Source organism: Macrosteles quadrilineatus, unplaced genomic scaffold (genome assembly GCF_028750875.1).
Source record: "Macrosteles quadrilineatus isolate MER2022 unplaced genomic scaffold, UCM_ALF_1.0 Scaffold_15__1_contigs__length_3749704, whole genome shotgun sequence".
NCBI lineage: Eukaryota > Metazoa > Arthropoda > Insecta > Hemiptera > Cicadellidae > Macrosteles > Macrosteles quadrilineatus.
Window position 1 is genome coordinate 3,361,149 of NW_026542608.1, and position 15,526 is coordinate 3,376,674.

The window sequence follows — 15,526 nt, forward strand, 5'->3', positions numbered from 1 at the left end:
AAAATAAAGGAATGTCCCCCATTTAAAGTTTTCTCTAATTCTTACCGTTTCCGATATGCCAATGGTGGCCTCCTTGAGTTGATCACCCTGTATATACAAACATCCTCTTTTATACTTATAGATTTAATTTCAACCAAGTCATTAAATGTTTGTAGCAAACTTATTAAATTAGGAAACTTATTGACTGTTTACAATTAACATATGTTCTTCTTCTCACTTTTAATTTCTGACAACAGCTGGAGTTTCATAAACAATTTTTGTTTCCCATGTAAATCTTATGGAGAAATACGAAACTTTAAAGAGCCCAGGGCCTCACTCTTTAATTATTTCTCTAAAATGAAAGTTTCCTGCACAACTTCACGTTACGCTCTTTCCAATGGACTACTTAACCATGGAACTACTTAACCGATTGACATGTTTTTGGTATAATTATGATACCAAAAACATGTCAATCGGTTAAGTAATTAGGGAGGAGTAATTGCCACAAAAAACCTGCTTGCGTATTAAATAAGTATAGATTACCAATATTGCACTGTATTACATTTATCTGTATGGTTGACATCGCTTGATTCATGTTTCATATTTGGATTTATTTGTTTAAAATATTGCCAAGTTTACAAATTTCCATACCATAGTATAAACTTAAAACTAAGGTAAACAATTAATTATAAATCTAAAATCTTTGTTTTACAATCGAATTAATGTGTTCATGAGTACGTATTAAAATATGAAAAGTGCAATTCTTACTTAGACTTCGTACTTTAGACTTACAATAAAAACTATGAAAACACGACGTATGATATTAGCTGCTTTAATCTTCTGTGGCAAAACAAGTAATAAACTATGTATTTTTAAACATTGCAATTTGTTTGGTCAGCTTTCTGAATGAGAGCTGATGGTAATTTACGTTCGGTGAGGACTGAGTAGGTGGCGTTGTAGAACAGCTGTTGTTGAGTAACCGTCGAGAGAGACCTGTTGCGACTAAGAAGCCACACCGTATCTGAAATAAAGTAAAGAATTTGAATTGATTAGTTTGCTTTATAAATCTAAGGGTATATTTAAAAACTATGCCAATGATTGCACTGATAATCTAAAAAAATTTGGTGGACTAAACTTTTAATCGCATTAACATCTTAATATGAAAAGTTCGGAGCTATCCACATCACAGAGAATCTCAATTAAGTGTTAGTGGTTATGGATATCTTAAAAAATGAAAAAAAATAAGTTTACGACGTACAAACATTTATACAACTCTGCATGCATCCTAGTTTACCAGTTAATTTGCTGAGATAATTGATATTGGTAAGATATTATACTTGATTTTACGAGAGAGCCAGGCAAGTGACCATGGGATTGCATCGCAGCTGGACCAGCTTATTGTGCACACGATATTATACTTGATTTTAGATTTCTTTCAGTGTTATAAAGCTACAAATTTAAAATCTAGCCGAAAATATTGAATGTGACTTCAGTGCTATTACAGAGTTGCACAGGCATTACTGAACTGTACTTTAACTGAACATTTAAATTATAATGTCACAAAAAAACCAAAGCAGTATTAAATTTTATGCTTTGAACTTTCGTTTGGATATTGTAGAAAACGTATTAGACTTTGATCGAAGGTATGCTACAACCCAAAAAAGTGTACATGTAGCGAGCGATATAAAAATAAATATTTTATGTTGGTAATACAAGGTTTATCAAAATAAAATATACTTGATTTTCTTCTTGATAATGACTAGAAGGCTAGGAATATTGTTAAAAAATGATCACTTACAATGATGAAATAGAAACAAGAAGTTTTCACAAGTATAAACGACGGAGTACGTGTTGTAGTCGGTGTCCAACACCCAGTAGGGGCCGTTCACAGTCAACCCTGCAACAGTTACAGTTCGGCCAAAACTTCTGTGCGCGTGGACGGGTCGCTACTAGCCGAAACGGGTACCGGACCGGCTATTGGCAGTGCTGGGGGTAGGGTCGAGTGAGTAGCAAGACTAAAATGTTTTCACAAAAGTACACCCACCAACTCCCCTCGTCTAGACTCGACCAGATCTGGTCGCGCCGGTCGCGCGCACAGAAGCTTTGGTCCGATATACGGACGATGCTCGTGTAGCATACAATACAACCTGGGGCCCATTTTATAATAAACTACAAGTTACAACTTGTAACTTGTAATTTCCATTCGATTTGCATTGGGCGATCAGCTGAATCTGGTAAAATCTACAATACCAGACACCTGATCTGATCTGATACTACACTGTACCCTATCTGCCCCTATCTACACCTATCGGTAATAAGGCCGAAGCGTTATTAGTGTATGTTTGGAACACGGTCTGACACTTAAGACCAAGTTTATAGTGTTAGTTACTTACTAGATCCGCTCCATGGTCGAAAGCTCGACCAAAGTATGTATTGTGCAAACCTGTATTTTCACCCCACGCTTTAAGTAAAACATGTGATTGGAATTTATTCCATATATTTTGGTTTTCTGTTTATATTTTGTTGTTATTTCGTCACCAACATGGCAACCCATAAGGCCTATGTTATTTTTTTAGTTTAAAATAATTGTTGTGCTTATTTTTCAAATCTCCAAATTTACAGGCAAATATTTTCCTAATAGTATGCGTAGATTGTCCCTGCGATGCACAGGAGCTAAGTAAATAGGTTTTCAATAAACATGCTTGTCTATTAATATATAGGATTAGCCCTAAGTTAAATCTCTATAAGAAAAGTAGAATATCCATTTTTGACCAAATTAGCATAAAAATTCTCAAAATTCAAATAAAACCTACACATAAAGGACCGATAACCTTTCTTAATTCATGCGCAATTCGGACCAGTAGTATGGTCAGACTAGCTGTCATAAGTTTTGCAACTTTTTAAATACAGTATATAAGATTACCTTTCTTTTAACACAACCTGCATGTAAATCGGTCCAATAGAACTCCAGATCTCACTCTTAATAGACTTAAAATTTTACCCCATGTTCAATTGAGAGTCAAAAGAGATTTAAATTTTCGTTTTTATAACACTTAATCGAGTAATATCTTAAATCGTAGCAAAATGGGAAAATGTACAGACAAATATCTTTCAATTGGTACCAACCGCGTGCAATACGTTCCAGTAGTATGTCAGGCTAGCTATCATAAGTTTTGCAAAAGTTTTTTAACATAATCTGTTGTGTGCAAAGGTAAGGCTTTTAACACTTGTTTGTTCTCATTTCCCCCTAATTTGGACATGCCAAATCCAATAAAATTATTTTCAATTTTGAAAAATGCCCCAAAAGGGCCCAATTTGGGGGGTAGGGGTGCTTTTTGAGAAATTTTCAAATGTAAACATGGGTTGTGTGATACATCAATTTAAAGGTCTAATCACCCCGATCATTTTGGTGCAAAAAAAGTTTAATTATCTTTAACCGTATTTACAGGGTGGGTCAAAACGTTTTAAAAAAGGACTTTGAAGTTAAGTACCGTATTACCCTAACTACTGAACGGAACAGCGCCAAATTTCTTTCCAAGCTTATTCTTGAGCTACTCTTTAAGATAACTTGTAGTAAGGGCATTTTCCAAGTTATTTTCTAATTTTTAAAAAATCTCAAATTTTAAGAATAAAAGAAAGCTGAAAACTCAAAATTCTTAAATAGCAAGGTATAACAAATTTCATACCACGTGAAAGGTCCTTTTTTAACAAACATTTTACGTATTTAAGTTTTCTTTCTATCTCTTACCGTTTAAAAATTGCAGTGGAAAAACATAATTTTCCATGGTAAAATTATAACTAGTTTTCTAATAAAACACATTGCACTTTGTTCAACGATGTAGTAGGATTCATAACAAATTGATCGACTACTTTTACGTGTGTCAGAATTCATCTTGGACCCTTCATCCTGTTCTTTTCTCATTGGTAACTGAGCCAGTTTCAGAAAACTTCCTAACTAAATCATTTACAGCCATATGACTCAAGGTTATACCTGGATATCTATTGTTAAACACTTTGCAGTTATCCTGGAACACTTTTGTTATGACCAATAAGTAAAATAAAGTATATTTTTTTAAGTTTACACCATATTTGATTAGGTACTACAGGAAATGGTACTTTTGAAATTAGTACTACCATTGACTAGTCAATGGTACTACAGAAAGCGGCCCACGCTTGGGTTTTTCTCATCAGCTATAAAACTTGTTTCTCACAAAGTAAAACGTAATGACTAGTTTGCCTATCTGCCTAAAAATAATTATGAATTGTTTCCTTCAGTTATTGCACCATTTAATGTGTCTAGAGACGAATTTTGGCTGTTTTATTAGAAAACTAGTTACAATTTTACCACAGCAAATTATGTTTTTCTACTGCAATTTTTAAACGGTAAGAGATAGAAAGAAAACTTAAATACGTAAAATGTTTGTTAAAAAAGGACTTTTCACGTGGTATGAAATTTGTTATACCTTGCTATTTAAGAATTTTGAGTTTTCAGCTTTCTTTTATTCTTAAAATTTGAGATTTTTTAAAAATTAGAAAATAACTTGGAAAATGCCCTTACTACAAGTTATCTTAAAGAGTAGCTCAAAAATAAGCTTGGAAAGAAATTTGGCGCTGTTCCGTTCAGTAGTTAGGGTAATACGGTACTTAACTTCAAAGTCCTTTTTTAAAACGTTTTGACCCACCCTGTAAATACGGTTAAAGATAATTAAACTTTTTTTGCACCAAAATGATCGGGGTGATTAGACCTTTAAATTGATGTATCACACAACCCATGTTTACATTTGAAAATTTCTCAAAAAGCACCCCTACCCCCCAAATTGGGCCCTTTTGGGGCATTTTTCAAAATTGAAAATAATTTTATTGGATTTGGCATGTCCAAATTAGGGGGAAATGAGAACAAACAAGTGTTAAAAGCCTTACCTTTGCACACAACAGATATGGAAAGTTTTCAAATGAACACCCTGTATAAGATTAATATAGTTTTTTGCTAGTAATTGCTGTAGAGGACCGAAGGGATACGCTCCTGATAATATATTGAGATTGTGAAGATAATTAGGGTCAATGTTAATGTCAGTTTAAACATTAACCTTCCCCCGGGCAAGTAATTACTGTAATAGCTTATGATACTCATGGCTATATATCGAGGGTTCTCTAAGATCGTAGGAATCAACACCTCTCTACTGGCTCATTCATTGCTGTTAACAATTTTGTCATGGTTTAACTAAGTGTAGTTCATTTTTTATGATGTTATTTAATGACCTTTTTTGTACGGAAACAAAAGCTCGTTTGATACAAATGTGGAATTATTCTATTCAACTCGTAGCTTTATTGTATTAATTTGAACACAGATACTGAAATTATGTAATAGGTAACAAAAAGACGTGTTTAGTGAATAAAAAAAAAAATAAATAATGAGCTATTAATAGTTATGTACATACAGCCAAATTTGAAAGATACGGTTAGCTTAGCTTCTTTTTTTGCCGGATTCGTGAACTTAGCCGTTCCATTGACTCCACCCCATTTGTTGTTCCTGGAACATGTTACAAGTACATTATGTAGATCAAACTATTATTGAAACTTTTAACGGTCTTGTCAGTTTTAAACAGATATGTATATAACATATCCATATAGAAGAATCTAGTAGGCATGGGATATGTAAGCTGAGAGGTAACGGTATACTTAAAGCAGTGTGGAGCCACATCGCTTGTCTCCTTTGTAAAGTTGTTAAGAGTCCTTGGTGGCTAGGGACAAGCTTGGATGATTGCAAACAGCTTGTGACGTATTTATATTTATGCTACATTTGTGCGATTGTGGTCGTTTGATTGACTACAACGACCAAACCGTTCGTGTAGGAAACGACAACTGTATCCTTATATTTAACCGGATGAGACAATTTGCCGCTAATCACAGGCCCAAAGAGCCAGCTTTGATGATTATTAATACTAACAGAACCATTTTAACTACAGAAACACAATGGTCTTTCAATATATGCAATAATTTTAATCGGATAACTGGACAAAACGTGAACTAAGAATTGAATCAATATTTAAATTAAAAGGTGGCGGTAGAAATAAGATAGCCATTTTGGACTACAGAATCTGAAAACATCAGTATTGTAAATTTAAAGAAATCTGGAGTATTTACATATCTCACACCATACCTCTCGTGAGGGCCTTACATATTCTCAGACTCCTACCACACACCCATCTTGTTCGACATCAGCAACACCAACGTAAACTGACCTCACTTGACCGCCGCGCATGCGTGAGCCCGGTCGTGTGTTGTTTGGCGGGACATTTGAGTTGGGTATATCAGGTTGTGGAGTCTGAGCTCCACAATGTGTTGAAGAGTTATTTATAGCACAAAAATATTTTTTCAAACACTAAAGTGATTATAATTTAAATATCTAGTAAACTATGGGATTAAAAATGTCCTTTGTAGTTTTTAATTATTCTTCAAGGGAATCCATGGAAACTAACGGCCATCTTGGATTTGCCGCCATAAGGGCAATGTTATTTTCATTAATTTCAAACATCCGCAGAAGAGTTATTTAGCGTCCAAAATATTTTTTTCTAACACCAGAGTGGTTGTAATTTAAATATACTGTATATCATACTGTAAGATTATAAATTTTCTTTGTTTCTCTTTATTTGTTTTATGAGTTAGAACGTCTAGGCTCCAAGGACTCTTAGTGTTACTCTTAGTGTACTCGTAGAACATGTCGTCGTCTATGTAGTACAGAGCTGAGACACATCTCTTGTCTATGATGTTAAGTTGTTGTAATACAGCTCTGGCTATTTAAGTGTTACCTGTTGTCGATCCCGCGGTTTTGTACATAGAACATGTCGTCGTCTATGTAGTACAGAGCTGAGACACATCTCTTGTCTATGATGTTAAGTTGTTGTAATACAGCTCTAGCTATTTAAGTGTTACCTGTTGTCGATCCCGCGGTTTTGTACGTAGAACCCGTCGTCTTCTATGTAGTACAGAGCTGAGACACATCTCTTGTCTATGATGTTAAGTTGTTGTAATACAGCTCTAGCTATTTAAGTGTTACCTGTTGTCGATCCCGCGGTTTTGTACGTAGAACACGTCGTCGTCTATGTAGTACAGAGCTGAGACACATCTCTTGTCTATGATGTTAAGTTGTTGTAATACAGCTCTGGCTATTTAAGTGTTACCTGTTGTCGATCCCGCGGTTTTGTACGTAGAACACGTCGTCTTCTATGTAGTACAGAGCTGAGACACATCTCTTGTCTATGATGTTAAGTTGTTGTAATACAGCTCTGGCTATTTAAGTGTTACCTGTTGTCGATCCCGCGGTTTTGTACGTAGAACACGTCGTCGTCTATGTAGTACAGAGCTGAGACACATCTCTTGTCTATGATGTTAAGTTGTTGTAATACAGCTCTGGCTATTTAAGTGTTACCTGTTGTCGATCCCGCGGTTTTGTACGTAGAACACGTCGTCTTCTATGTAGTACAGAGCTGAAACACATCTCTTGTCTATGATGTTAAGTTGTTGTAATACAGCTCTGGCTATTTAAGTGTTACCTGTTGTCGATCCCGCGGTTTTGTACGTAGAACACGTCGTCGTCTATGTAGTACAGAGCTGAAACACATCTCTTGTCTATGATGTTAAGTTGTTGTAATACAGCTCTGGCTATTTAAGTGTTACCTGTTGTCGATCCCGCGGTTTTGTACGTAGAACACGTCGTCGTCTATGTAGTACAGAGCTGAGACACATCTCTTGTCTATGATGTTAAGTTGTTGTAATACAGCTCTGGCTATTTAAGTGTTACCTGTTGTCGATCCCGCGGTTTTGTACGTAGAACACGTCGTCGTCTATGTAGTACAGAGCTGAGACACATCTCTTGTCTATGATGTTAAGTTGTTGTAATACAGCTCTGGCTATTTAATTGTTACCTGTTGTCGATCCCGCGGTTTTGTACGTAGAACATGTCGTCGTCTATGTAGTACAGAGCTGAGACACATCTCTTGTCTCCCTCCACAGACTCAGTGTTATAACCAGCTTGCTCGAACCACGGACCTTTGTACTGTAAATATTGTATTTATTTGTTAGCATTTTAAATAAAGTTTCACTGTAGTAGTTCTCCATTATCAGTCAGTAGTAGAAAGTCCAATTACTCGTACTTGGACAAGAATAATTGACATTTTCTCTTTGTGATAACGTGATAAACGTGGTGATATATTTTGTTAACTGAAAATTTTGTTATAAAACAAATGACAACTTCTCTCATTACAGATTACTTTGAAGTAAAGTTGGCACGGCAGAGGTCCACATAGGTACACAGATTAATCATGCATTATGTTGATGTAATATGATTTTAGCGAATTTCCCATATAGGGAATAAGCTATTACCGTAGTACTCATGGTAAGACCTGGACGCGGGACCGATTTTTTTTTCGTTTTGAGGTCCCTAGAGGCCAAAAACACCATCCGTTCAAATTCATATATATATATGTGTGTGTGTGTGTGTGTGTGTGTGTGTGTCCGTCAGCACGATAACTCGAGCAAAAATGATCCGATTTTGATGAATTTTGGTACAAACGTGTAAACGTACGTTTATTCGAACGAGTTCGCGATCCAACATGATCGGACCATGGGAACGGGGGTTTACGGGGGGTTTTATGGGGTAAAAATAGGCTTTTCCCATTTTTGACCCAAAAAACATAAAATTTAGCAATTTCTTTCCAAACCATTTTGTAGAGCTTAAAAAAACAAATAATTTAGTATATTGAAGCGTTATTATGCGCCTAATGGTTACGAAAAAAATTCCAAAAAATTGTAAATTTAAAATTCCCATGTTATTCTTATGGAGAATAAGTAAACTGTTGTAGTTTGCTTGTTTATGAACATATTTTGATCAAATTTGGAAAATGTTTTGATTTCTTACTAACTATTCACATTTTACAAAAAAAAAAAAAAAAAAAAAAACAGTTTTACCCTCCCTGATGCAGCAAATCTAAGTACTTGTTAATCTAATACTATATTTTTAAGTAGTCATTTCAGTGTAAATCCAATCAGTCAAATGGAAATTCGCTTAGTCTGCAGGTTTGCTGCGGCGGGGTTATTTTTAATTATATTTGTCTTAATTAATGGTATATCATTAGAATTTTCAAAAAATTGAAGTTTTCATTGTAAATCCCAGCTCTTCCTTAAAAAATATCCTTAAAAATCTCAACAAAAATATGAGACTCCTCAACTCTAGTACATTGCTCCTAAAATTCAGTTGTGGAGTCTCATATGTTTGTTTACAATCATTGGCATGTTCATTTTTCTTATCATCATTATTACTATTATTAAAGACGAATAGCCTACTAGGTGTGTAGTTTAAGCCGAATGTGACAGTCTAGATGCAAAGAGTTTTGAATGTGCAAGGAGATGATATGTGTAGCAAACTTGCCGCCCACGTTTAATGGTTTGATACGCTAGGGCTATTATATCTATTTTGTATAGGGTGTTTTTTTTTTGTAACTTGCATCTTTAGTTATGTAAAAACCGCAATAGATAGAAATATGCAGTTTGCGGGAATCATCTATTGACGTAGGGGGCCAAATTGTTTTGAATTCAACGTTACATTCACGTTCCCCCCCTTTCCCCCTGCCCCAAAAGGTACCCCTTGTGATATATCAAATGAAAGAGCATGAAAATAGAAAATGTTTGGTGAAAAAATTAAAAATCGGCTCATGAATTTGTGAGATAATCACCCCCTTTCCCCCTACCCATAACCTTTTTTTATAGGGAGGTACCCCTTGTGACATATCAAATGAAAGAGCATGAAAAAAGAAAATGTTTGGTGGAATTCATTTTTCATGTGATATGTCACAAGGGGTACCTTGCTATGAAAAAAGTTATTGTTAGGGGGAAAGGGGGGGATTATTTCACAAATTCATGAGCCGATTTTCAATTTTTTTTCACCAAACATTTTCTTTTTTCATGCTCTTTCATTTGATATGTCATAAGGGGTACCTTGCTATTTAAAAAAAATTAAGTTGGGGGCCGGGGCGGAAAGGGGGGGTAATGTGAATGTAACGTTGAATTCAAAACAATTGGGCCCCCTACGTCAATAAATGATTCCCGCAAACTGCATATTTCTATCTATTGCGGTTTTTACATAAATAAAGGTGCAAGTAAAAAAAAAAAAAAACACCCGGTATATTTAATTCCGTAAGCGAATTGGTCCCCACGAAATATCTCAAGCTAGGAAAAAGGTAGCATGGCTGTTGAGGATTCATTTTAAAGCTTAAGGTCCAAGGATGGTGAGAAAAATATCAGAAGTGTCAAAAATTATCCCCGATCCCGGATTCGTTCAAATTTTTATATATGTATAAACATTTGAACGAATAGTGTTTTTAGTCTCTAGGGACATCAAAATGGAAAAATGTATATCAATCCCCGCTCCAGGTCTTACCGTGCCACCAACGGTAATAGCTACTTTCCCCATAGGGAAATTCGTTAAAATTAAACTTTGTAGCAAATACTGTACAAAAACACCTTAAGTTGTATCAATACTAAGATACGCTACTAAACGTTTACAAAAAATCAAACATAATACTAAAGAAAAATGTAATTATGTTGAAAACTTACAGCAATAAGACTAAAGTCCTGCTTGACAGATAGGTCAGGACATCTTCCCCAGTGAGGCCAATGAATGGCGAAGGTTTGCAGTGTAACTGTTGTGATGCACAGTAGAAAGTAGAACACTCGAGCTGCCCTACAGGGGTCAGGGAGCACAACAACATTATAATAATAATGCAGCAAACACTGTCATGTTTCATTGATAAATCAAGCAGCAGAATAGATAATTACAATTATGTATAAGGAAGAGTAAAAACTTTTACTATGAATTGACTACAATGAAAGTTGTAGCCAGTTTTAGAGAAATATTATTGTAAATTAATTGAGCTTCCGACAGAGTGTGTGGACGTAAATTATTGATTTATGCTAAAACACCAACCAAGCCAAACTGAAAGAAAAACAACAATAACTATATTGTACAGCGTCCGTTATGCCGCATCAAATATCATAGTAAAAAATATGAGAAGAATCAAACAATCTCTGTGAGTAGCACAATCAATAATGTTTTTTTTACTAAAGAATTTTTTCCAACTGGTCCTATATAGAAGGGATGTCTACTTAATTATTCAAAAGTCAATGACATAACTAGAGGAATGCCAAAGAAGCCTTTCCTATGATTTCAATTAAAAGCTCGCATTTTATAATTATAAATGGCGATGCTTGGTACATTGCACGTAGTTTTATGACATAAAATGATCAATATAGTAGTCTATTTTACATTATATTTGGCTTAAGGTTTCTTATACTGTTTAGACACCAGGTTGTTTACGATTTTTTCTTTAAAATTGGGTTTTCATTTTTAATAGGTTTAAATAACTATTATCAAAGCATGCTTATGCAGAGACAACATTTGAAAGTGTGTTAGAGAATATTACTTGTTCACGCTTCAAAGCTACGTTGAGACATGTATATCCAGCTCGTATTTTACAGACCAAATCAACATGTCCATCGCGGAATAAATTTGAATTATTGCAGTTGTATATCACTTGGTCTCATTAGTTGTTTTTCAATCCAATGTCTGTGGTAAATTTTGAGTTGGACTGCTTAAAAAAAGAAATAAAAATTATTATTTTTATTAAAAATAGGGTTTACAATGAAAACATCTTACTTTGTTGAGAGTTTAACTATCAATTGATGTAACTTTTAGTTTTATTTTACCAGATAAAGTAAAACCTGAAGCCCCCCTCCCATGAGAGACAGGAAGAGTAGGCCACCTGTGGAAGAGCTATGGGGCAGAGTGGCTGTGGTGGAGACTTGGCAGAGATTTGATAGTCCACGGTGGCACATCTACCCGGCTCCAAATCTGACCACCGCTGTAATTTCCACATCTGTCATGATTTAGGCCTACTGATCGATATCACAATTATTATGATCTTTGTTTTTCTTTTAGTACTGGTTCAAGTTGCATTCTTATCGAGTCTATATTTACTCATCGCTTATAAAAGCTCGCATAGCGTTAAACACTATCTAAACCAATAAATTAACTGATACTAACGGTTATTTCCTCCAATTTCAGTTTTAGGTATGCACATTGACTCAGCCTCATTAAAAGAGGATTTATTCCACTAAAACCCACTGAGTTCTAAAGATAAGACAGTCAAATTTAATCCTGCATGCATTTAATGAAGTAGTTTGTACTTACATAGTGTTGTTTTGAAGCTGTAGTACGTAGGAAATTACTTATATACGGAAGTTTTGTAGCATTCACTCAGTGGAAACCAAACACCTTCGGCGAACTCGAAAACACTTGACGTTAAAGCTCTTGAGATAATATTTATCGATGGGTAATATTAAATTTCATAATCGACACTAGTATGAATCATAAAGGGAAGGGCCTAGTTGTGTATCATGCTAAATGGCTAAACTTTTTTTAAGTAAAACTGTTTAAGTTAATGATATAAAATGTTTTATTAGTTGTTATGAATAAAAGTCATGAATGAGTGTTGAATAAAAGTGTAATGAACACCAAGTGGTGTTCTTTAACATTGTTCATCACCATTACAACTACCTTATAAATAATTAATACTTGTGTTAATTCCTCAATCTGCCAGCAGTGTGACAATGGACTTCAAAACTTACATAAACAGTGGATACAAACAAAGGTCTACAGTACGTGTGGGAATTGATGCATTTTACATTTATGATTCCTCCAATACCTTAACATATTTGATACGATCAATAGACTGTTCGGTATTTGTCCTGCTTTGAAAGCAATATAAGTCTAATCGACTGTGTAGATCCGCCGAACTGGAATACACTTACAAAATGCTACTTTCATCCCATAACGCCTACACGTTCACAGAGTCAACCCGTAGACTGTAAATTAAGTGACAGAAGTTTCTTGTTTGAAGGTGACATTTTTAAACATGGGTTCACGAACTTTTTCTTCGCTGATCCGTGGTCTAAAACGTACGTGTTCTATGATTGTCTATTTACAAAGCACGTACGTGGTGTGATTGCGGCTTTTCAGTGGCTGATGATTCTGGGACTGATCTAAGACATCGGTCTTGGGTGGGTTAAAGGCTTTGACAGTCGCAGTGTGTGCTAGGAATGACGAGTCTCACGAATCGACTCAAGGGTGTAAAGTATGTTGAAAACATATTTTACAATATTTAATTGTTTAATAAGAAAATATATACATGTAAAAAGGACTTTTAAAGTTTATAGAACTTCTTCTCCAAAATACACAATACCCTTTATTTTGAAAAGAATTAAATTCAGAAAATATTCATTTATCTACTAATCAATATTTAACAATACCAAGGTTAGATTTAGTCAAACCCCCAAATAAAAAAAAAGATTAAAACTTACATTCGGAGTAAAAACACATAGCTTCCACAAACGAAACAATTGGTTTGAAGCTACAACTAATCTTAATATCTAACGATCTCTTATAGGTTTAGTGCCAAATAGTGTAAATATTCCTTTGAACCGAATATGTATATAGATAACTTCTACTCTTTATAAAAAATGGAAATTAACAGAGTAAAAAATTGCATCCAGTGGTTGGTCGGGTGATCATCTAAAATCAAGTTTAATGCTGCCATGAAACTAACCTAGATCATAAGAGAATTCCCAAAAGCTTTATACTAAGTACTAAGTATGAATAGGAAATTTACACTACTTGGACATACTAGTATAAGCCGAATAATATTATGAGTAATTCTTCCGGGTACTTATTACTGTTACACAAATAGTAGGAATAAAATGCAAAGTGTGCAGTTTTCCATACAAATATTTCTTGGATCAAAATTGATCTTAATCATTGCATATTACCCATCTTTTGCACTAATATAACACCCACATAGATATGATTTCTCACAGAGATTATGGAATGTCCAATAAAAAGAAAGCTAGTAGTTCATAAACTAACCTCTTTATCCCAAAACTTGTAGCAAAGCCTTAAGCCATTATATAAATGCGCAATACAATGACACATGATTAAAAGAAGTGTTATACCAGTTAATTAATAATTTTAATACAAACCACACTGATGCAACACGACAAAAGCTACCATTGCAGATGTTTACTCGTGATGCCAGCATAGAAGCCGTACTCAGTCATTTATCAGAAACCTATCAGTAGTCGACAAATAACTGGCTGACTGTCTGAATCATGTAACTATAGTGTTTGTCCTAGTGTCTCAGATTTACATACAGAGTACTGAGTATTTGTACTGAGATTACGTCTCAGGATTTAGCAACATGCTTAATGGCAACAATTTTCAGATTGACAGAGCACAATATGTAAGGATACCAACTGAATAGCTGCAGTGAGAAAATACTTATACAGATGAAAGTGAGATCATGTTTCTTTCACGAACATTACATTAATTATATCTAAAGTTATAATCTTATAACTTATTTTTAATTTGTGTTTTTACGCTAATAACACCTTTTTAACGTATTTTCTAAGGGTCAAAGATACAGTTTGTAGGGAGTGTAATAATAAAACACGATGATAGTTTAACAGCAGATGAAGAATTTCCTAATTTTCAATATTGAAACTACAAGTACAACAAAGTAGCTTATTCAAGTGCATTACATTAACAAAATGCTGCATCCGCAACGATATTAAGTAAGTACAGTTAATTTATATTGGAGGCTAGCAATGTTACAGACTTGCAGAGTCTTATATACAGTATGATCCGTCGACAAATCTGAGGTTCATGTTAATGGTTTGAATTGGTTTCATAATTTAAACAATGATTGATACAATTAATCAAATGAAATTAATAAAATCACTAAGAATAAAGCTGATCTTAGTCAATGACAAGGCCATTATTCCTTCGGTAAAATTCTCTGTAAAAAATTCTCGGTAAAACCTACACTTTTGGTGCGGATCCCACAAAACTATGGATTGGATTAAATAATTTTCATATTTTTAAGGACAAACGTGGTGTTTGAAAATACCCTCGCAACGCAGCCAACCTGCAGATTAAGCGAACTTCCATTTGTCTGTTTGGAGTTTCACTAAATATTACATTAAACTGGTCATATTTATTCTCTATTTAAATATCATTAAAATTAATGAGTACCTAGGTTTGCTGCTACAGGAAGTGCATTAAAGCGTGTTTTTTAGTAAAAAAATGATTGCTTAGACAACATTAAAAACATTGCCTAATTTTTTTCAAATTATATCCATAAACAAGCAAAATACAACAGCTTATTCTTAATAGGGAATAATCAATGCTCTGGAGAATAATCAAATGGAGAATCTCAATAAGATAATAAAATGGGAATTTTAATTTACAATTTTTGTTTACTTTCAGCATTTAGAACACTATATAAACTACATTATATAATCTGTACAATGCTGTATGTTTGAAGAGTAAAAAAAAGAGAAAACCTATTTTATCCCGTAAAATCCAAACCCATATAAAATCCGCGTTCCCATTGCACAATAGGATGGTGTTTTGGACTCTGGGGACCTCAGAACGAAAAAG

General features: G+C 34.4%; 1 protein-coding gene across 1 annotated transcript; it reads right to left on the reverse strand.

Annotated features, from left to right (window-relative positions):
* Positions 1–795: 795 nt before the first annotated feature.
* LOC129005087 (apolipoprotein D-like) lies at positions 796–11,909 on the reverse strand. Its single transcript, XM_054433880.1, has 6 exons — positions 11,740–11,909; positions 10,591–10,717; positions 7,905–8,035; positions 5,418–5,509; positions 1,778–1,876; positions 796–1,000 (listed from the first exon to the last, which is right to left on the reverse strand). The coding sequence occupies exons 1-6, from the start codon at positions 11,907–11,909 to the stop codon at positions 852–854; spliced, it is 768 nt and encodes a 255-aa protein (XP_054289855.1). The 3' UTR covers positions 796–851.
* Positions 11,910–15,526: the final 3,617 nt, after the last annotated feature.